The 24,972-nt window shown below is 35.5% G+C and overlaps 1 protein-coding gene and 1 long non-coding RNA gene across 2 annotated transcripts in view; both read left to right on the top strand.

Annotated features, from left to right (window-relative positions):
• The window catches only part of UGT8 (UDP glycosyltransferase 8), an 84,990-nt gene extending 81,961 nt beyond the window's left edge, over positions 1-3,029 (top strand). Inside the window, 1 exon segment of the mRNA XM_041760215.1 lies at positions 385-3,029. Coding sequence (XP_041616149.1) covers positions 385-748 — 364 coding nt within the window. The 3' untranslated portion in view covers positions 749-3,029.
• Positions 3,030-12,861: 9,832 nt separating this feature from the next.
• LOC121492888 lies at positions 12,862-23,572 on the top strand. The gene is made up of 3 exons (XR_005988332.1): positions 12,862-12,928; positions 21,117-21,170; positions 23,430-23,572. It is a non-coding gene; the product is annotated as an uncharacterized LOC121492888 (long non-coding RNA).
• Positions 23,573-24,972: the final 1,400 nt, after the last annotated feature.

Raw genomic sequence — 24,972 nt, forward strand, 5'->3', positions numbered from 1 at the left:
TGAGATTCATTGATTAATAGTATTTAAAAGCATATGGACAGAAGGAGTATGTGTGAGTAAGAGGTATATTATAGCAAAAAGAAATCAAAACTGGGGTTTAGAGTCAGAAAAAACTTGAATCTGAATTTCAACTTTGTAATCATAATCAGGTTATGATTAAGACTGAAGTCTTTCTGATTTCCAATTTCCTCACTTGTTTAAGATTTATTTTATTGTCTTAATGTAAGATACTGTGTTTAAAGCACTTAGCACAGTGCTTGGCACATACTAGGTACTTAATAAAGAATAGTTGCCTTTATTATTTTCCTCATTTTTAGCTTGAGAAGTTACAATACTGAACCTTGTATCTACATGATCATTCTGTGTTCTGCCTCCATTCCATAGCTACCGTCAGAGGGCCCAGAAGCTTTCAGAAATCCACAAGGATCAACCTGGTCACCCTGTCAATCGGACTGTCTATTGGATTGATTACATTCTTCGTCACAATGGAGCCCATCACCTACGTGCCGCTGTCCATCAAATCTCTTTCTGTCAGTATTTTTTACTGGATATTGCCTTTGTGCTTTTGCTTGGTGCTGCCTTGTTCTACATCTTCCTGTCCTGGGTGACAAAATTTATCTACAGAAAAATCAAAAGCCTGTGGTCTAGAAATAAGCATAGCACAGTTAATGGACATTACCATAATGGAATTCTCAATGGCAAGTACAAAAGAAATGGCCATATTAAACATGAAAAGAAGGTGAAATGAGCCAACAGTCCACAAGATAGTAACAAATCTGTTCATTGAATTTTTATCGCTATAATTTAGCCTAACAACTACTAAAAGTAAAATGTTGGTAAACAATTCTAACACTCCGTTATCTGATCTTACTAACAAAATTTTATGGATTAAGACGGCTGTAAAAAGCACAAACCTAAAATGCAAAAATGTATTTTATTCGAATACTGATAGAGAGTTTTGGCACTGAACCTTTTAGAAGCCTTAATTATTTAAATCAATTAAGTGACCACATCAGACCTTAGTTTTGAATCTTGATATGTGTGTATCCCAGATGAGGAATGCTTTCTTTTCTCTTAAAAAGATTTGTTTGTTGGTGTGTATGTGTGTATGTGTGTGTTGTTCCCTGATTAAGAGAATATTTAGCTGGCTGTTTGGCGTATTTGTTGAAGGTCCAGCATCCAAGAATGAAGTAGAAAGACAGGCTCCAAGTGTTTCTTTTCTAGAATTTAACATACATGAACTCAGAACACTTTACCATGAAAGAACGCTTTTTTTTCCCTTAAACTGAATGCAGTGGGAGAAAATGAAAAGATAAATGGCACCTTTTTTGTACCTTTTTTTTTTTTTTTTTGTGTTAGTTTTGTTTTGCTTTTTGTTTTTGTTTTTGTTTTCCTTTTCTTATAGACTGTGGAAACTTCTGGGGGAAAAATACATGCAGTTAAGTAAATGTATAAATCAGTTGTCATATTTTACTTTTGTTTTCCCCCATCAATAATTTGCCTCTAGAAGAATTTTATAGTTTTTTTTCTCTTTTGTTTTAATGAATAACATTATGTTAAATGCATATAAAGCTCTGACTTTTGTTCAAAGTACTGAAGATTATTGCTTATGTGGCATCTTTAAACAGAGCCGTTATTTGAATGTTCTTGAATGTTCTTGTAACTGATGGCTTTTTTATAATGTAATTTTTGAATGTTCAGGTGTTATATTTCCAAAGTTTTAACTTAAAAAAAAAATCTTCTTCATCCTTTTTGTTGTCTGGGCCACACAATCCATATTATGTAGGTGCCAACATTTAATTAAATGGAACATTACAGTTCTCCATATTGGTACCTTCTCTGAGAGGTTTGAGATCTTGTTAACAGATCAGACTTCACGTTGTTTTACAGAAGTGACAGAGAAATTGTATCAGTTGCTTGTGAAAATGAGTTTCTAGTTCTCTCTTCACTTCTTCATACCCCCCCCACCTCAGTAGCATTTTCCAGTCATTGTGGCTGACACAGAACAATGACCATGTTTGCTTGAGAATAGGGATGCACATCCCAGACATCATAAAATCAGGACGTCCTGGCTGAACCATTTACTAGTTGGCAACTATGAGTTTATTCCGTGTCATTCTGTTTACTTAGCATTTGCACTACACATGTTGAGTGTATGCTTTATTTATTCGTAGTTGGAGATCCCATGTCTGACAACTGAGAGTAGAAATATACATTCACCTAATGACATTCGCTAACATGGGAAGAGTCATGAAAATTCTAGAATGCTGTAAATCCTTGTCGTACACTATGACATACAACTTCATTACACTCCCACCAGGAGCCACTCTCCTCTACTTAGAAATAATGTCACAAATAGTTTTCTAATGTACGATGCAGACAAACGTACTGCTCTCTGAATACTTGAAGAAATGGTATTATACATATAAGCCTATTAGTTATACCTTTTTACAATCTTATCATTATGTTGCCGTTAAAAGGGAAAAAAGACTGAGGCAATGAATGGTGGGATGGTAACAGGCTTAGAGTGTATGAATGAGTTGATTTTACTTTTTTGGAATTGGATGAAGTTGACAGTAGGCACTCACTGGATGATTAAGCATAAATTAATCTCCACTGTGATAAAAACTTAAACAATAAACATGATTTAAAACTAGAGAAATGTTGTTGGAATAAAATTTTTATTCAGATTTTATTTCACAATATTATGTATATCCATTATAAGCATGTTTCTAAGACATGTCTCCCAACTTTTATATGTGTATATGAGTGTAAAAACAAATGTTACATGGGAACTTTTTTTATTATTATTAAACAGAGAGATTTACCTTAAAAGTACATCAACATGGATCTTAAAATTACCCAGAATTAAGAATGTTAAGTGTAGGTATTTACTGATCATTGTTGTTGTTGTTTTTTTTTTTTTTTCCTAGTAAGCTTATTGTTAGCCAGTTTTGGTAAATAGAGTGATTTTAAATTTTCCACATTTGGGCTAGATTCTCTAATAAAGTAAAGTTTTCAAGAAGGTATTTACTCTTTTGTTTTTTAAAAAGAGCCTCTGCATGTATTTTCATAGCTGGTCATCATCATATCAAATGCAAAGGAGAATTAAGATATCGATCCATTTTTCCTTTAGAGCCATGACTTCTAATATTCCTCCACATAGACATAAGGGCAGAATTTGGATGTCCAGGATTGGAGAGAGCTAATGTTTGGGTGAAAGCAATGGTTTACGATCGAAGTTGAAAGCTAGAGATTCTGTCTTGAGAATGCAGAAACTTCATATTACAATTTGAGGACAATCTCCTAGACTCGCAATACTACATTGATCATTTTCTGGTAAGATATTCTCTGGTGTTTATCAACTTAGGGGGTGCTATCCTCCAGGAATCACCTCTGAACGTCACCCAACCACATATTTACCACCCCACCCCTAGGTTGTGATATACAGCACCCCTCTCCAACTGGGCTAGGATCTACCACACTGGATCCTCAGAGGATGGTCCTTCAAAAAACGTATTTGTGATCTGATATCTGCCTCTACCTGCCTCCTTCCCTGCTAGGAACCATCTCTAGTGTGATGAAACACTAGAGAGTCAAGATATAGCATCCTGGTCCCCCCACCACACACACACACACACACACACACACACATTTCCTACTTCAATCAAGATGATAAGAATATCTGTGCTTGAATGGTATGATAGATTCTGATAACCTGCCTTGGTGTCCTGCTTCCAGCTTTTCACTATAATTAGGCATATTAGACACTGTAACTAGATGTTATGGAGCATAAAACATGCTCAGAAGTTAAAACAAAAGAAGCTCATTTTATTGTGAGAATCTTTTTGAATGATTACTATTTATAAATGATAAGCACCTTGCCTGAAGCACAGAAACTCCTCTGGCATTAAGTGCTTAATCAGGAACATCCTCATCTTTTTTTTTTTTTTTCCCAGAGAACTGTATATTGATTGAATCCAAGTTTGGGTGTCTGAGGGTCCTGACATTGAAGGCTAACTCCCAACAGTTACTAGTCTTTAAACGTTTGTATTTCTGATTTGTATAATGATAATTACTTCATGGGCTTATCATGAATACATACACACACACTCACTCTGTACAGGCCACTGTACTGAATGTTTTAAACACAATGTGTGTGTGTGTGTGTGCGCACCTGTGTCTATGTTTAAAACATTTAGCATCATGGCCAGCATGAAATGAACACTCAAATCTGTAGTTGTTAATCCTGGATATACTGAATAGACTAACCTCTGTCACAGTATTGTGCTTTCAGTTTTTGAAAGTTGTGTTTTGTTTTGTTTTGGTGTTTCATTTGACAGAGAGAGAGAATGAGCACAAGCAGCGGGGAGGCAAGCAGAGGGAGAGGGAGAAGCAGGCTCCCTGCTGAGCAAAGAGCCCAACATGGGGTTCAGTCCCAGGACTCTGGGGTCATGACCTGAGCCAAAGGCAGACACTTAGCTGACTGAGCCACCCAGGCACCCCACGTTGTTGTTTGAAAAAAAATATGTTTTATTAATGCGTTCAGCAAACTTTTACTGAGTCTTCTACTTACCGTGATGTTGACCTAAGCACTAGTGGTACACTATCCTGTCAGTTGTCCTGTCTTCTCTCTTCACAGCCCAAATCTTCACCAAAGCCCAAAATGCTACTAAAATCGAGTGACTCCACTGTGAAAAGGGAAGGTTTAAAAACGAGAGAACCAAAGATGACAAAACCATTTCAGTGAATAATTCAGTGATGTTTTATTATTGAATGTGTAATTAATTCATTTTAATTTTTGCTTTTAAGTAATTCAGCTGGTTTCTAAATACTAAATCATATTAGAGAATGCTTATTTATAACTAGTATAGTACAAAAAATTGAAATAGCAAAATTTTAAATTTTACATGACAAAGTTTAATGATTATATGAATTCTATTAGTAAAAATTCTTCAAAATATACATTCTGCATATTACTGAAAGAGTAAGATTTTTCAGCCAGTGTTGAAAAACCTATGTTTCATGCAAAACTGTTAGTGAAATTTTTAGAAGACAGCAAAAACATTTTCTAACAAACTTAAGTTATAAGTGCCTTAGGAATCCATGCATTTAAAATCTTCATATTGTCACTTTTCTACAAATTCTGCACAATGTTTCAGGCCACTATTACTTGGGTGTTTAGGTTGTTTAGTTGGGGTTAGGGGAAGAACAGCATGGATGTTCTTGTTATTCAAAATATGGAAACTAAAAGGCACACAATATTATAGAATTGACATTCTTTACTTTTCAGTAAATAGGAAGAATTCATATAGTCTGCAAGAGTATTGACAATATGCTTAGTTCACGTAATAAAACCAGACTTTTTTCAACAGAGCAATATGTAATCCAAGTTGACTGAAAAATAAGAATTACATATAAAATGATGTTATTAAAATAAAACAATTATAATAGTGTAAATCTACTCAAAGAAGGCTAACACCAATATTAACTATCTCAGGTATTACAAAGCATTTCATTTATTAACTAATAAAATCTGAAGTTCTCACTGAATTTTCTATGATTAAAATATTTTATTGTTATGTGATTTCTACAGTTGGTTTTTATTCTTTCAATAACCTATTTTGTGCAGTAAGTGTTCATTCCTTATTACACAGAATTAGCTTGATTTCAATATAGTATCCACACTTGTAAAAGATTATTTCTACTGAGCCATGGATACTTAGTCCTACTATTAAGATCAATTTTCCATTTAGGTCAGAAATAAGGTAAAGAAAAAAAAAAAAGAAATAAGGTAAAGAGTGTAACCAAAAATAATTTGCCATCGAGATCTTAGATACAAACAGATAATTTTGCTATTGAAGTATCCATTACTCTTTTACTTACTATACCACTGCACTGAAATGTCAAACAACTAATATTTTTGAAAGGAAAAAAAATTTTAAATCCATGCTAATTTTACTTTAGTTACCCTTATGAAATTTTGGCTGAAGTACATGGGTATTACTTACTTTTAGCAGAAAATTGGAAATTTTGAGTATAAATATCTTAGGTAAATTGCATGTAATGTTAAATTTCATGTTAGTGTTGATATGTGGTATGATATTTCTGAGTGAGTGCATTTTGTTCACAAATCAAAAGAACTGGCAGTTAGAGACCAGGTGTCTAGAATAGCCCAAGGCTATGATATCATGAAAATGGTCAATTCTGCTTCTGATCCTGATTCATCATGGCCTCTGGATATAAGTTGAATTTATGAGTAAGTAGGCAGTTCTAGAGTTATTAAAAATGCCAGTGTGAACCAAATTAGTTGAGCCTTGGCCAATAGGAAAAAAAGCAAATACTAATGATGTGTATACCAAAGTAAAAATATACTAATATATAATGTTAATACTAACTCTCTTTGTACGTGTGTGTACATGTGTATAGTTAGCATTTAAATTATACTAAACAATTCTTTACAGCGATCCCTGGGTAGCTCGGCAGTTTAGCGCTTGCCTTCAGCCCAGGGCATGACCCTGGAGTCCTGGGATCGAGTCCCACATTGGGCTCCCTGCGTGGAGCCTGCTTCTCCCTCTGCCTGTGTCTCTGCCTCTCTCTCTCTCTCTCTCTCTGTGTCTCTCATGAATAAAATAAATAAATAAAATTAAAAAAATAAATAAATTATACTAAACAATTCTTTAGAAATTAGTTTCTAAAAAATTAAACCAAAAATTCCTTCTTTATTTTTTAAGAAGGACAGTATATGACTTAAAGTCTATTTCAAGAAACAAAAACGTCTTTGAAACTGAACAGAGTTCAAAAGAACTAGCAAGTCTTAACAACTAGGTTAGATGTACCCCCATAACATTTCTTGATAAAACATTGTGAAAATAGGGTGAAATCGTTATAAAATCAAGCTACTGCTCTGAATGTCTTCTGGAACTTCCATCTTCGAATTTATTCTAGAAGAAAAACATTTTGAGACTTAGATTCTAGTTATGAATAACATTTTGTCTTACAATGAATTCAGCTGACACATGACAGTTTCTCATTGGGGGTCTCAGGAAGATGAAAGCAAGGAAGTTTATTCAGGCATTCCACAGATCCAAGGGAATGGATGTGTTGATTTTACCATTTGTGAAAACAATTAACTTTGAGTATGTCAGCCTCTGGTTCCAGATTTCAAAGTATGTACTATCCCTATTTTGGTCTCACCCCCACCCCCCACCCCTTCTCTCTGCCAAGCTTTTAGTTTCCTCTCCTGGGTTTTCTACCGTTCAGTGTTTTCTGAGTTGCCTTACCATTTCCAGGTGTGAGATGCATGGTTTGTGCCTATGTATGTAATGATGCTTTTGTTCTTTTTAACCAACTATGGAAACACAATTGGAAGCTTAAGAATTCCAAATTAAAGAAGGCTAAGTTGAGAAAATGTCCAGCTGCATTAAAAAATCCTCATTTATTAATTAATATTTCATTAGAATGTAAGGTCCATCAAAAGCAATGAATATAGAGATAGTGCTTCCTTCCAGGTGTGGGGAGGAAGGCTTGGCTGAGTGCCCGGCCCTTTGGCTGTGGGACCCCATGAACTGATTCTGGGGCATAGTTCAGTGATCTGTAAACTGGCAAGCCGTGCATACCCTTTAATTTCCTCTTAATAAGTCAAAATTCTTGTACAACTGGTTGGTATGGAAAGAAACCCTACCTTTCTCCAGGGGAAGCCTGCCTCTTATGTTATTGCTGCTTCTAAAAGGATCTGCGCCAGGATGAATTTTATCTCTGATTCTCTTGACTCTCACTTGTTTAGTAGTATTGCTCATATATCTGATATTAACAGAAGATGCTGCAGGTGCAGCCGGCTGCCTGGGAGAATCAAAGAAAGGCCCAGAACTGATAGGTGGCAGGCATTCAAGAACCTATCTCAGCTTAGGGTTGTAGCAGGTTCACCTCCCAGGAAGCAGTAAAGAAAGGTGTGGGTAGCAAGACAAGGACCACCTGGGGAGGAGGTAGACGTTTCAGATAGAAAGCTGCCTCAGAATACCTCCTCTGCTCTTCGCTATGTATTTTTATTCACTTGCTGTATCTCAGTGATATTCCAGAGAGGCTTATCTGAATTGGATGGATGGCTTTCCAACCATGCAATTTGTATTTTGGAATGGCAATCCATCTTCTTTAAAATTTTATTTATTTATCCCCCCAGAGAGAAGGCAGGAGGGAGCAAAAGCAACCAAAGAGCTTTAAAGGTCTTGAATATAGAACGCAGAGAAGTCGATGGGGTTTGGGAAATGTGAGACTTTGGCAATACCCAGGTATCTATAAACATATGGGCCCTATTATGTTGTAGATAATCTAGCAGTGTGGCTGTCAACATAGGTATGATCCCTGGGTGGGGGGGAGTAGAAAGAGTTAGCTCGTGTTTGTGCACATAGAGATGGGAAGGTACAAAACATCTCTCTGCTGGCTATCATATATCTTTTCAAATAAGAGGGAAATGACTGCAATTCAATAATTGCAAAAGTAAATAGATTTATTAGTAGTTGATTACATGGAATTTCAGTTTCATGGCCAAGCATGTTCTATTAATCTGTCAGTTTCAGATGTCAGCTCTAGTGTGTCTTCAAAATATTTAAGAGCTAAAAAATGTTCCCTTATTTTCTATGTCAGAATGTTCTTAGTTTACCAAGCATCTCTTCTTCATAGCCATCTCTGTCTCAGTCTGCTGTTCCTCACATCACTGGTTAGGAAAGTACTAGATATTGATGGTAAATGTCTTCAAATTTCTTCCATGATAGATTCATTGAAAACTAACTAGAAAAGAAACAGATGAGGGAAATAGTACAATTTTACAAATGCTATTTTAGAGTCTCTATGGTTTAATGCCATCTATATTGCTTTTTTATTCTATTAAATTAATGGTAGCCTTCTAGTTTCTTCTACAGCATCACTTCCTACTTCTTAGGCTCTAAAGTTTTGGTCGTACAAGCACCATCCTAAAACCCTTTAAGCAAGTACAGAGAAAGATTTTTATGCTTTTCCTTAACCTCCGGAAAACATGCATTCTTCATTCATTCAGTAACTGAATGATCTGTTACTCTATCATTGTGTGTAGCTTGGGATGCCATGTTTTTTGATATCTTTGAGTTTTTTCTAATAGTCTTTGCTTTTAGAAATTCCAAGTTGTAAACTAAAAATTGTAAACTGTGTGTGTCTTGCTAGTTTTTGGCTATAATACAGAACATTATTCAAAGCTGTCTGTTCCCTGACCTTCACTGGTTATTTCCGTCTCTGAAGGGCCTTACCAATCAGTCCAAACGCTCTCATTAGTTCAAGATAGGAGAACATTGTGTTATTGTCAGCATCAAATAGCTCCAGTTGCTCTTGTTCCGGTGTCTCTTCTCCTAGAAGACTCTCCATTTCATTATAAGTTAAATATCCATTTGCATCGTTGTCAACACCATAGAAAAACACTTGAAGATCTATGAAAATGAAAGGCTTTGCCTATTTCAACTCAGATTTTGAATGTCAAGCCAAATACCTATCACCCTTCAGAACATCACTGTGTCCTCATTGTGTTTTTGTGTATGTGTATTTTTGGGTTTTTTTCAGTTTCTCACACACACCTAGGTCCTCATTACCCTCCCCTTTGGCTTTTACTGTAAAGCTCTTCAACAAAACAATCGTTCCCTTCCTTTATTTTAACAGCCGGTTTAATCCTCTTGCTTCATTCTACTCCGAATTATCTGATTATTCACTTTATTATTATCCTTCTGTTATCTGTGTTCTCTTGTTGTTTTTATAGTTAACTTTAAACTCAGTGTTTTGTTTTATATTTGCTTCATTTATTAATTTAAACGTTTTAATGGAATGTTTTCCATTTATCCAGTTTTTGATCATCTATTGGATCTTATTTCTCTTCTAAAATGTTACTAAAAACATCCATCTGGCTAATTGTAATTTTCTTTTTATTCTAAGTACTTGACTTACCTTGCTTATATTCATTTCCTACGTCCCATTTGTCTAACATTTTTTAATTTTATATCAAAAGATGCCTACTCTTTTTTGCTATCTGTTCTGAACGTACTGACATCTCTCATGCTAAGTTGGATGTCATCTATAAAATTTATTTTAGTTTACATATAATCAAATGTTATTTCTTCATTTATAACACCACTAAATAACATGCCTTTGTCAGAATTCTTATTATCTTCTCGAGCTCACTGCTATAAATACTGCCTTTGTTAAAACACAATCAAACATTGTTTTCTGTGTTTCTAAAGTGCCAGGCACTGTGCGTGATATTGGGTATACAAGGATGAAGAAGGCATAGTCCCTGATTTCAAGGAGACAAGGCCAGCTAGTAAGCAGTTTCAGTGAGCAATGGGATATACATCGTAATGTAGGTATAGACAGTGTGCCATTGAAGCATATAAAATAGTGACAGAATGTTCCACCTAGGTTGTAGTAGTTGAATTATAAAGAATGAAGGCAGAGAAGTAGGTAGAGGTAATTTTTGAAAGGTGTAACATGTGATCAAAGACATTGAGTTATGGGAAATGGTGGCACAGCAGGAAATGGCAGGTAGTTTGGTCTGACAGGCATGTGTGGTGAAGGACGCATGACCACCATCCTGAGGAAAAGGATTTCTAACTGACCTTGGTCTTCTCTTTGGATCTTCATTTTATCATTGTGAGACACGACGTGCATTGCTTTAGCTGTTCAATAACTTTCCCCAGGATATGTGCTTTTGTGCCTGAGTGCTGACCACCTGAGCAGAGGGCACAGCTTTCAAAACTATTAGTATCAAGCTTCTTAAATTGCGCATCATTTGACATAGGCCCTTCTGTCAAGCTAAATTGTAGAGAAAGACCAAAGCATATCATTTTTAAGTTTACTTATGCTTGGAAATCTGTGAAATACTTGTAATATGTCTACCTTCTTCTTAACTGGTTTGAAGTAAAAGAAATGAGATTTTCTTTCATTTTAAAATATGAAAGAGTATGTTCTGATAATGAAAGAATTCAGCAAAAGCAACAATATATACACTTTTTTTTTTTTTTTTTACTTAAGATGGTAAATGAAATGCCTAGGAATACTGACCAACAGAATGCCCCAAAATAATAGTGAGAAAGTAGGGATTATGATTATTTTGGTGGTCATGGGTTAAATGGGAATATAGAGATTACAGTGTAATGTAGTCTGTGGCAAGAAAAGAGAAATTACTATAGTAACAAGAGTAACACACAGGAAATATAACTGAATGTTATATAACCTTTAGAGATTTTAAATCTAGCCGTACATACTATCCAATTGACGCTTGCTCTTCCTACAGTTTTTGGGTTGAGTTTTGCTTTAGCAGCTATTACCGTTTTTGTTCATCTCCATGTCACAAAAAACATTATTTTAAACACCAACCCAGGGCCCCCAAATCAGATCACCTGGCTTCTAAGCTTGCCAAAAGTGTGGAGGGAATAGAATAGGCAAACCAAACTTCAGTATGCCTGAAGAAGCCAAGTGTGGTAACGAAGCAATCATGACATCCAACTATTAAGTCAGTAGTTAGCTCTCTTCCCAGATTCAGTGACTTCTCTCTGCCAGTCAGTGAGGAAGTGAGTCCTAACAGCTTTAGGAGAAGTCCAGGTTTGTTTGTGGAGCCCCTGCAGCTGTCTTCTCACTCCTTTCACTCAGGTTTAATTAGATTCTTCTAGCTCTATGGGCCCATTATATCCTTGGAGCTGGCAGTAAGCCTCCTTGCAGATGAAGGCTCCTCCTTGCAGATGAAGGGAAGTAAAACTTTTTTCCTTTGATTCATTTTTGGAGACACAGTGAGGAAAAGAGGGGAGGGGGGGCGGTCAGCAGCCTTGAGTTTTCACTCACTAGAGGCTGATAATGATGTAATCTTCTAACAGTTTTAAAACTCTGAAGTCTAGATATTGACATTTGGAATTATGTTTGCTTTCATATTAGGTCCAGGGCTACATTCAGATGAGAGTTAGAAAAAATAAGATTTAGCTGTCTGATATCCTGCCAAACCTGGGAGTTTAAGATAACAGAGCTGGCATCAGTAGCTGGGGTGGGAAAATGGAGATTGGTTTCGTGCCTCTTCAATGAAAAGTAATTTAAATGTCAGCTCTAAGAGAACTTTAGTTACAGCCCTCATTGCTCCTCCTTCTAGGAGTTTTGCTCAAGTGATTTGACTGAGAAGGAATCTAACGTTCCATCTCTCCAAATCCTGTCAACTATTTTCTGAAAAGAAAAAAAAAAAAGTAAAAAATACAAACTACACAAAAAAGTCGTTAAATAAAAAACTGAGGGTATATCACTGACTTATTTTACACTCACTGTAGAGAACAGGAATTAAATAATTCCTAGAAGAGGTTCTATTATGAGTCATGATTTTATGTTTAGGATGACAGCTACTTGGACAGGATGTATTGAAGATTACACCTTCAGTTTCTGTTTAAGGAAGTTGTATTAGTGGCCTTTAAAGTACTTCCAAATATTGGGTGGACAATCTGACAAATTAGTGTCATATTTCCTTCGTGTTGTCAAAGCCATTGACCTTTTCTTCTCTTCCTCTTCAGTCACCATCTCCAAGCAAATAGTTTTTTTTTTTGTTTTTTGTTTTTTGTTTTTTATCATCCAGCCTCCACCTCTGAAATACTCTACTAACATCCCACCCTCTGGCTAGTCTCCTGTCATTCCAGTTACCTTTTCCACTACATTTTATTTGTATTTCATTCCATGACTTTTATTTTTTCATCTCAATCTAAAATGTTCCCTCTGAAACATTTTCTTTGATAATAAGTTTGGGCCTTTAAAACCTAACTTAAAAATCTATAATCAACACTCACAAAATTCTTGTTTCTACTTTCCTGTGGGACCCATCTAGCAAAAGTCCAGCCCTGGATCAACCCGACCACCTATATTCTTCATTCCTGTGTCTGGATTGGTAAGTTATCCTACAAAAATCAAACAGCCCTATGGATCGATGCTACTAAAAAGACCGCTATCTTCATATTAGTGAGACTGTCAATGATACTCATCTTTTCATTTGCTCCACTTTGGCTTTCGCACTCTTTTTATTACTTTTATTTTTAAATTTATTTTTGTATATTTTTTTATTGGAGTTCAATTTGCCAACGTATAACACCTAGTGCTCATCTTGTCAAGTGCCCCCCTCAGTGCCCGTCACCCAGTCACCCCCACAATCTGCCCACCTCCCTTTCCACCACCCCTTGTTCATTTCCCAGAGTTAGGAGTCTCTCATGTTCTGTCACCCTCACTGATATTTCCCACTCATTTTCTCTCCTTTCCCCTTTATTCTCTTTCACTATTTTTTTAAAAAATTTTTATTTATTTATGATAGTCACACACAGAGAGAGAGAGAAGCAGAGACATAGGCAGAGGGAGAAGCAGGCACCATGCACCGGGAGCCCAACGTGGGATTCGATCCCGGGTCTCCAGGATCGCGCCCTGGGCCAAAGGCAGGCGCCAATCTGCTGCGCCACCCAGGGATCCCATTTTTTTTTTAGATTTTTAAAAATTTATTTATCCATGAGAGACATGGAGAGAGAGAGAGAGAGGCAGAGACACAGGCAGAGGGAGAAGCAGGCTCCATGCAGGGAGCCTGATGTTGGACTCGATCCCGGGACTCCAGGATTAGGCCCCGTCCGGAAGGCAGCACCAAACCTCTGAGCCACATAGGCTGCTCCCTTTCACTATTTTTTATATTCCCCAAATGAATGAGATCATAAAATTTTTGTCCTTCTCCAACTGACTTACTTCACTCAGCATAATACCCTCCAGTTCCATCCATGTCGAAGCAAATGGTGGGTATTTGTCGTTTCTAATGGCTGAGTAATATTCCATTGTATACATAAACCACATCTTCTTTATCCATTCATCTTTCGATGGACACCGAGGCTCCTTCCACAGTTTGGCTATTGTGGACATTGCTGCTAGAAACATCGGGGTGCAGGTGTCCCAGTGTTTCATTGCATCTGAATCTTTGGGGTAAATCCCCAACAGTGCAATTGCTGGGTCATAGGGCAGCTCTATTTTTAACTCTTTGAGGAACCTCCACACAGTTTTCCAGAGTGGCTGCACCAGTTCACATTCCCACCAACAGTGCAAGAGGGTTCCCTTTTCTCCGCATCCTCGCCAACATTTGTGGTTTCCTGTCTTGTTAATTTTCACCATTCTCACTGGTGTGAGGTGGGATCTCAAACCTTAACTGTTTTCCCCTCTGGTCTTCTAATTTGTCAACTTACCTCTATTGATTTCTATGGATGATCTTGCTTTTATTGGAAAAAAAATTAATGTCCATAAGTAAATATTCCTTCATCATTTTGCCACATCTAATTTATTTGTTTCTACACCACACCTACCATGTTCTTCCTTTCTATAGTTTCAGTGAAAAAAATCATGATCTAACAAAATAATAAGAACATTCATGTACTTTTGTTCTTAGATCTAATTTCATTATCTAGGTTTCACTTTGCAATTCTTAATTTTTGTGACACTATCAAAACATCCAAATAAAAATATCTAGGAGATATTCAAATATACAGATTTAGAACTCGGGAAAGAACATCTGGCTGGAGATACCCATTTGGGTTTTAGCCACAAATACAGATTAAGTTGTGGCAGAAGAAAAGTTTCTGGCACATAGAACACACTCAGTAATATTGGTTGTTTCTCATCTCCATTTCTCTAAGCTCTTCTTCATTGTCTTGTCCTCTCCTAATTAATGACACTAATGTTAATACAATCACACAAGCCATAAACCCTGTTATCATTTTAGGCCTCTTCCTTACTTACCACCTCCATGCAGTAACAAACATCTTTGATAGTTCTACCTCCCTAGCATCCCTCAGGTCTACTTTTTTGCCATTGCCTTAGTTTATTTGGCTACTTTACCTGACTTACTGACATACTTCTGTACTTTTCTTCCTGCTTCCAGATGTCCTTCTCTACAAACTATTTTCCTTCAACATAATGAATGATCTGTCAAAACATGCAAATTTGATCATATTACTTGTTATCACTGGTCCCTCCTGAAGCTGAGTGTTTTCATATTTTCTTTAAATTTTGTGTCAGAGTTGAATAGTGAGATTTGCTTCAGGGCCTGTAGCTGGCAGCCTACAGCTTCCTTTGGAGGGGTTGTGAGTGGCGGCCCCTGACATGAAGTTCCAGACAGCCGGCCGGACTTCCATCCTCCTGCCCCTGGGGTAGCTGCCTCACGAGGGGTTCTTGCAAGACCCTCTGGGGTTGCTCTGCTGTCCTCAAGGAATAAAAGCCTCTATAAGTCAGAGCTGCTATGCACCAGATTTTGATGCCTTTTAAATACCTTAATGCCAGTAGCACTAGAAATGCTTTCCTATTTAAAATAAAAGTTAAAAAAAAAAAAAGTTCCTCACATGGCTTCCTATTCACAATAAGATAAAACTTAGACTGGCATATAAGGCCTTTCAATATTTAGTGCTTGGCAACATCCCCAAACTTATTTATTGCTACTCACTACACTGTCTCACCAGCCACATCAAACAACTTTCAGTTTCTCATATGTGCTATGTTCTTTAATAAATATATGCTTACTTCCTTGCTTTTTTCTTTCTTTCATTTTTTCTTTGTCTTTTCTATCGCCCTTCCCCATTCCCAATAATTTCTTTTTGCTCATCTTCCCTTAGTTCTGTCCTCACCCTTTTCTTGAATGTTTTGCTTTTAAAATCTCACCTCACATGGTACCTCTTAGCTGAAGACTTCTCAGTCACAGTTACGCCTCTTGCACCCAATATCTCTGTTTTTTTTTGTTTTGTTTTGTTTTTTTGTACTTGTGGCCACTGGTCATAACTGTTCACATATTATTTTCTCCACTAAATACACTGTATTGGTTACTTTTTAAGTCTGTTTTCCTAGCACTTAGCACAGACCTGAGACACCTAGAAAGCCCTCATAAAATGTTTGCTTAACGAATGAAAAAACATTTTAGTTCTCTTTTGCCTTACTGCTTCCATACCTGGGATGAGAATTTGGAAGTGGGAATAGAGCTAAACTTATGAATGATGAGACAAACATATTTAATTTTATCTGTTGACTACTCTGTCTCAAATAGGGTCTTCTTTCTAGCTTTCTCCTAGCACTGAGTACACATCTGTTGTCCTCTGTTCTCTGCTAGGCTTTCCCATTGCTCCAGTGTGGCAACCATGTCTGTCCTGTTCATTGATATATAGTCAGTGTCTGGCACAGGCTAGGTTCTCAACAGAGGCAGTGGACATAAGGAATTAATTCCTTTCAGGGGCAAGCCTAGGGGAACAATGGGAGAGGCTCTGTTTCTTTAAGTTCACTTGTTCTTGATCCTCTAAAGATCACTTTAGTTGTAACTCTTTGTGTCTGTGTAGCAGTTCCCTTTCTTCCTTGTCTTCATTAAGGTATAGGTGTTACAAATTGAGGCACAAACATACTGCTTTTCCATGTTTATTGGCAAACATGAATTCAATATACCATGTGTTACCATGATTTTATACACTGTATACATAATTATGTGTTATAATGTATGGTATCAAATTATATCTCAATGAAGATGGTATTTTAAAAAATACAAGCAAGTGCAAATATGTTATTTTAACCAAGTGGAAAGCCCAAAAGAATAACAACTAAGAGCAGTGTCAAAAAGGCAGGGAGCATATGGTCATTTTCTTAAATTCTTTAATCACCATTTCCCCCATTTTGGAAGGCTTTGCCTTTTCACAAAGTGCGATTAACATGCTATTCACAGATATCCAGGTAATAGAGGAGTCATCAAAACTTTTTATAACTGGATGAGTTTCACTCACAGCATTAGTGTGGCTTAGTTTTATGCCTCCAAAACTTTAATATGAGTCATTTAAGTTAATATGATTCCTCTTTTCATATTATAGAATAAACTGTATATAGTGGATCTGCAGGATAAAATGAAGAAATTGTACTTTTAAGTCATCCCTTGCCCCAGAGTTATTTTAGAGTTAAATATATAAAAAATATATTTAATGGTTTAGCAAAGTAAAAAGCATATGAACATATAATTAAAATCTAACACCTTATATTTATAGGACAGATATTCTAAAAATAAGGTTGGTGGTAGGGAGATGAATTACTTCTTACTTGTTGCATCTTTTCCAGATGATAAGAGTGGGTACCTAGCTGTACATCATATTATGAAACTTACCTGTAAGATTCTTTATGAATGAAATAACTATCTTGGGTTTCTCTTCCAGTATTTCAGAATCTACTACACCTTTAGGGTCTTGTGTTGGTTCTGGAACACCTTTTTTCAAAGAGAACAAAACAGTCAGTGACCCTGGTCAAAGAAATGTGAGAAAATGAATAGTTACACACTTCATGTAGCATATCTAGGCAAACAAAATTTAGGTCTAAATCACCACTCTAACCCTGTAATCATCTGGATTATAGTGATCTGGAGCAGAACGTTCAATCTGCTCTCTGAATTTTCAGTTGTAAACACAATAAAAGGCCTACCTATTCCCACAGGTTAATGTTTCATTTCTTTCTCCCTTCTTGACTCAGTGTTCTGTGCATGTGTCTCAGACTCCTCAGCAGAATCATTCATTTCTTTGTTCATTCAAAAACACATCTATTGAGCACCCACTCTGTGCTAGGCACAGAACTATGTGATGTAGATACCAGGTTGAATAAGACATTGTCTTTGGGCACAAAGATTCCACTGTCTAATGATAAACTTGACAGCAAGGGGTTTTTTGGAGACGTGATGTAGAAAGTGCCCAGGTTGAGATTTCTAGTACAATTAATATCCTGAAATGTAGTTTCAACTACCTCTATTAAAGCAGATGTGGTGACAATGACAAACATAAAAAGAATGATTCCAAATAGCTCAATAACCCAAGCAACAGCTAACCTCTCAAGAACTCTACGAGAAATTTTGACTAAGGATAAAATATCAGATGGCCTGAATCAAAAGAGCCCTTTAGGCTGAAAGAAATGGAAGATCCAGGAGTTTTCTGGAGAGTAGGAAAGGGCAACTTACTATGATTCACATCATTGAACCCATATAAATCTTATGTGTTAAAATTGGGATCCCAAACTTTTTAAATGTAAGACCACTCTGGCTCTGGACTTTGTGAGAGTCATGGCTCTCTCTGTAAGCATCACACATACAAAGTGGAAATCTCTACCTTAGAGGCAGGTACTGAAGACAGACAAATTCTCAGAACACACACTTCTTAGTATTATGCATTGGACTAACCATTGCACCAACTTCCAGGCATGGATCTTCATCAAATTCTCCTGAGAAAACCCAACCTTATCTGCTTATTCACCTGGAATGATCCAACTATCTATCTACTCTACACTTGCTGCAGAACAGGGGGATGTTGCTGGAGAACACAATGGTCCTGACAAGCCCAGCATTATATGCATAGCCTCAGTCTTAAATGGATTCACAACACTGCTCACTCTTCCCTCTACTCTTTCTTTATATATTTTTCTATTTTTACATTTTCTTTTATTATTCCTCCACAGTTCTTTTTTTCCCTCAGGTTCAGGTGAATTTACATCATACTTTTTTTTATAAGATAGAAATAGGTATGAATTTCCTTGTGTACATACCATGAAATCTACCAGCCTTCCCAAAACTGGAGTCTTGGGCCCTCTATGATCCCACGGAGTACTATGCCTTTGGTTATTACACAGATGTTGACATCTCAAGTTTATACCATTAGCCCTTACCTGTTTGTAGAGTTCTCAACTGTTTAGGTTGGATCTTTGCTTTTCAGACTTAACAGCACTTATAATTTAAAATGTCAAACACAGAAGTTTTAGATTCTCCTAGGACATTCCGGTGCTGTCTATGGTACTAATGGGGCACACCCAGTTACTCAAACACCTTGATTGCTATAGTTTTCTTTTCTTTTTTTTTTTTTTTTTTAAGATTTTATTTATTTATTCGAGAGAGACAGAGACAGAGACACAGAGAGAGAAGCAGGCTCCATGCAGGGAGTCCAATGTGGGACTCGATCTCGGGACTCCAGGATCACGCCCTGAGCTGAAGGCAGACGCTCAACTACTGAGCCACCCAGGCATCCTGATTGCTATAGTTTTCTTGTTCTCCAATCAAACAATTAAGTCCTATTGGCTGTACTGCCATGAGTTTCCTGAATCCTTTCATTTTTCTCCATCTCAGCCATGACAACCTCTCACTACCCTAATGCATAAAGCTTTCCCGAAAGAGCTCTCTCTTCCCATTTTTGGCTTTCTAATATCTGGTTTCTACTCAACAGCCAGAGTCCTCTTCATGTATCCTTGCCATTCACTCCCCTGTCAAAACCCTCTGGCTTCCCAAACATCTGATTGTGGCCCACCTGGTCCCATGTCATCTAGCCAATACCTGTGCTATAAACAGCTGTATCACATTTTCCACTTCATTCGCTGAGCATCAGCCTTCAGAACTTTTTCTGTTCTTCATATATGCTAAGTTCATTTCTCCCCTAAGTTCTTTTCACGGAAATCCCCTCTGCTGGGATTCTCTTTCTTCAGATCTTGTGGATGCCTGTTTTTCTCATTGAGGCCTCTGACCAAGTGCCTTCTGCTCAGAAAGATTTTCCTCATCACTCAATTTAAACCACTCTTCTCTAGTCATTTATTATCTTTTTTTTTTTTTTAAGATTTTATTTATTTACAAGAGAGAGCACAAGCAGGGATGGGGGAGTGCAGCAGAGGGAGAGGGAGAAGCAGGCTCCCCACTGAGCAGAGAGTCAGATGTGGGGAGCTCCTTCCTAGGACCCCAGGATCATGACCTGAGCTTAACCAACAGAGCCACCCAGGCACCAGTTGCTTATTATCTAATCAGTCTTTCCTAATTTCTTCATTATCTAAAATCCTATCTTATTTATTTAAATCCTTATTTATTTTTTCTTCCTTGTTTATGTTTATTTCTCTCAATAAGAATGCAACCTTCATGAGAACAGAGATCTTTGGTGTTGGGTCCCCTGTTACATGATACTCATTAAATAAATATTGTTTAATAAGTGAAGGCTTAAGAGGTGATATTTCCAATAAAGGATGAGAACAACAAAAGGCAATCCAAATGTATTTCTGTTGGTAATGTTCTATCTCATAAATATCTTTTCCTTAGATATAAATAAACCTTTAAAGCATAACAATTTCCTCCAAATCCTGCCCTGGTCAACATGGACTTGAATACCAAGAACTACTTGGTTGCAAGCCATGTGGACTATCCATACTAAAGTTCAAAGAAAGGTTTGTGACATACAGTGACTCCATATATCAATTAACTTATCTCAAGCTGCTCATTTTCTCCATTCATGAATTGTTGGTAATAATCACTGCCTACTTGCAAATGTAACTGACAGAAATAAAATATTGCCCATGTTAAAATGTTTTGGCAATATGTTACTTTGATTAATATTACATTTGGCATTTAGATTATTTACAGAAGCAGTGATTAGTATGGAAAAATACACCATCTCTCTTCTCACAATTACTGTCATGTATCATTTTTGTATTTATTCATTCTTGCAACAAATACATACAGAGTACATAAAATGTGCCAGGAAATGTGCTGCAAGATAGGTAATGAATTAAACATATACCTAGCCCACCCTTTCCTGACTATCACACTAAAGCAAAATTATCAGTATAACCAATGATCAACATACCAGGAACATCATAACTTTGACTAGACATTACATATGGCAGTATTGCAGTATAAAATTTCTTTTCTTTTTCTTGGGAGGGCTGAGTTGGTGATGAATATGAACTTAAATGTTCCATACTGGTTATATTCAATGTATTCTCCAAAATATCAAGATTCTCTTTAAGCTGTAAAATCTGCAAAAAAACATCATCCAGGTCCTAGAAAGCAAATTATAATTAGTGAGTGGTTAAGTAAAGGTAAAAAAAAAATTACTCAGTTAAAATAGGATCAATTTTATCACATTATGTCTTGGAAAAAGATATGCTACAAAGCACATCCAGGAAAAATATTTAATACTCAAAGTGATTTCTGATAACACATTATAAAGAAAAAAGTCTATATTTATGATAACTTGTTCATTATTTAAATTATTTTATTATTAATTTTTCTTTCTTGATGTCTTTAGGTTTAAAAGTCTACCAATCCAGTAAACTTCATTGTACTCAAAACAAGAAAAGAGGTGATTATATCGGATTATCAAATAAAATTATATATATGGCTTTGAAGTTTGCTCTTTAAAGGAATTTTATCATAAAATCTTAAGCAAATAATTTCATTATTATTTCTTGTAGAGATTAATTCAATGAATGAAGAGTATATATATATATATTCAAATTATTTAAGGCAATTAAACTTTGCAAAATTGCCAAATTCTTCATCTTGGTCATAATAATGCTCATAGTGATATGAACAGTTTGAATTGTGAATTAGAGTTATAATTTCCCACATCAGTTAGGTATATCATGGGTGAAAGGGCCAACCTATGCTCATTTTCTAATGAAAACTGGAGGGAAATTATATTCACATATATTATTATATTATAGCTATTCTACATACACATTGTTATTAAATACATACATATAATACAATATAATATACATCGTATACATATCAATAGTGGGTGAGAAATAGAGCAAATCATTTTTCTGACAGAAGCCAGACAGATCTGATGACTACATGCTGAGTCAATGATACTATGAACAAATCTTTGGTGACATCTAGTGGTGAAATAGATTTATTTATTCACTTTTTTCAAGGCTTTAGAGATACTTATATTGTATATATAATCTTGAAAGATGCTGATATAAACTGGAGATTGGAACAAAATGGAAAAACAGTAAACTTTTCTAAAACTGTTAAAAGCAAAGGGGAAGGCAGAAAAGATAATCAGCTTTTACTAAAAATTTTATTGTGAGAAATTTGTGTAGAGATTAAAATTAAAAACAATTAGTTTAAAAAAACCAATTAGTTCACCAGCTTATATTATAAATATGTTTCTTTCTGCAATTATACTTAGCTTATGTGAACATGCTCCGATTATGGGCAGAAGTACCACATTTGCTTGTTCTAATGAGGTGAATCCCAGTAATAGAAACTTTTAACAGAATTTAGATGGAAACCAGTAGAAAACCAGTGTATATATTTTCTATGTTCTGTAATCTACCATTATTCTTTGTAGTTTATTACCATTATGTTTTTGGGATTATGGGGTATATATGTACTTATGATTAGTGGCTGCAAATTTTGTTGATCCAGATTCCATTTTATATGTTATTCAAGCAAGGTAACTATGAAGTTTTTGATTTTTACTAGACTATGAGGTACAAAATTATCTATTTTTACAAATGAACTCAGATCTTGAGTCTGCATGTTTCAATAGCAGAGACACTGTGCTTGAAATAGAGCCTATATTCAGATGTATATCTACTAACAAAAATCAGGTTAAATTATTTAATATTTTTAAACTTCAACCTTATTTTTAGAATGAAAATATTGACAAACTAATGAAATACATTTGACAAATTCCAAGCTTCTTCAATCTCAACTGTCTTTGATTTTTGAGACTATCTATATGCATTACTTACTTTTTGGAACAAAATTCTACCAGAGTAGGGAAAAAAATCCCAATTATAATTTCAAAGGTCGTGTCCACATATTGCAAGTGGAATTGGAATTTTGTTAATTATCCAGTTAATTTAATTACTTTAGGCATTTAAATCCAAACTCAATTTTTCATAGCCTCATTTACCTACATTAATGTGTCTGTATTGATTAAATTAAATGTTTAGTTTGCACTAAGCCATGTTGATTTAACCCTGTAAACTAACAAGAAAGTAATAAAGGAGTACATAATAATGTAAATTACTTTCTCAAGGGAAATATACATTTTCTGCATGCTAGAAAGCTGCATTGCATTAATCATAAAAAGAAATATTTGAAATAGATGATCAAAATGTTCAGGACAGTTATTTTTATTAATTCATTTAAAAATATATCCTGAGTGCCCACCAAGTGCCAAGTGTATTGCATTTACAATGAAGAACAGTGGACTCAAATCTTTATGGTACACAGTCAGTTTAGCTGAGAAAATTGATATTGACAGAATTTGAACTGAGTGAAGTCCTATAAGATTCTATGGGAATTTATAAGTACAAAAAACTCTAACATCAAAAAATTTAGAATTCATGTTAAGAAGGCATATTTATTCTCTACTTCTAGATGCCTCTCAAAGATTTTCAAGCTATTTTAGTTTGTGCTCTTGCAGGAACTAAAAGTGAGGGCTTTTATTTAAAGAGAATTAAAAGACATCAAGGAGTATGATTAATTGTAAAGTGTGTCGCAAGTAATGACTTACTTTTCAAAAAAAAAAAAAACAGAGCAAACTCAAAACCACTCTATAATAATGCTGTTTTCATTGATGTTTGTCTTGATGTTACAGTGAATGGGAAGAAGTGTCTATAGCCGGGCCATAAGGAATTTCATAGGATTGTATGAAGCTATTGTTAATGCCAACTGTCATGAATATCAAGGTTGAGGAAAGCAAGCCGTTTACCTTTGCCTTTGAGTATCTTCTGTAGTATATAATTTTCCTCTGATTTGGTGTCATATGTGATTCCTGCACCCTTCTGTTTTCCAGAAGACTGGGCAAGTGTTGTCTTGCCCCCAAATACAGACATTAAGGCTGCAACTGGCATCTTCAGCTATGGGATTCAGATTTGATAACTCTAATCAAGGCCTTCATGTACACCCAGCCTTGCTGGGGTTATGCTATTGCCACAACACAATTTTACAAGAAATGGAAGTTGAGAAAGGCTGAGAGACACAGAACTAACAAAGTTGGAAAAATAAAGATAGAATAAAACAAAATAGTATGTAATTCTACAAATGTAAATCTCCTTGTTTTAAGGAATTCTTTCTTATCTTCATTAAAGTATTAATGCTTTTTTTTTTTTTATCAGTGTAATCATGGTGGTGTGTGTATATTATTTTTGTTTCTTTTTTTCACTTGCCTTATAGAGCATACATTTTTCCCACACTACTAAGGATTATATTTATCAGTTGTAGTTTTGTGATATAGTCTACCAGTCTTGCTAAGAAAAATAATTTTGGAACCATCTTTGTGTTTCCTATTTTTGGCATATTTACACTATTTTATTAGGATAGGATCCTTGAGCTGAAATTAAACTAATCAATGGGGTGGAATATTTTACAGCTTTTGATAGGCATTGTTAAAATGCTTTCCAAAAACTTTCAATGTTTTACAACATTACTAGTACCTTTTTTGGAATACTATGTATCATTATTAGGAATTATTTTTCTTTATTTTCTGGTCTGCTAAGTAAAAAGTGTTTGATTTTATTTTCATTTCTTCACTAAAGAGATATTTTTATGTATTTTCTTGCCTATCTGTGTTTGAACCTTTTTCTTCAAGATTTCCATAAAGTTTGAGTCGTTTTTGGCAAATATATCTCCTACTGTATTATTTGTCTTTAATGTTTGTACATACCTTAATTTTTCCTAATCTATCATTTCCATTATGAGTTCTTTCCTTGTTTTCAGACTTATAAAGCCAGTTGTGTCCCCTCCAGAGTGTTGATAAATTTAGCTTTAATTTCTTTTTGTTGTATATTGTTTTATTTTGGATATTTTGGTTTTAGTCAAGATAAACTGACTTTAGTATTTGAAATGAGATATTTGCCAGAACTAATTTTCTCTCCAATTGATAAACACTTATTCCAGCTCTCTTCACTATGTGCTTTCTTTGTTATGTTGAAGTTTTTAAGTTTACCAGTACCAATATTTGTGTCTTGTAAAAGGCTTCTTTTTCTTCCTGCTCAGATTTCATTCTTTTACATGCTTTGCCCATCACTGACCTTGACGAATATTTGGCTATAATTTTTAATAAATTTTTATCTCTTGATATGCTAATTAGCACTGAGATCTCCTGGTTCAAGACTAGGTATCTGTGCGGGCACCTGGAT

Source organism: Vulpes lagopus, chromosome 6, assembly GCF_018345385.1.
Source record: "Vulpes lagopus strain Blue_001 chromosome 6, ASM1834538v1, whole genome shotgun sequence".
Taxonomy (NCBI): domain Eukaryota; kingdom Metazoa; phylum Chordata; class Mammalia; order Carnivora; family Canidae; genus Vulpes; species Vulpes lagopus.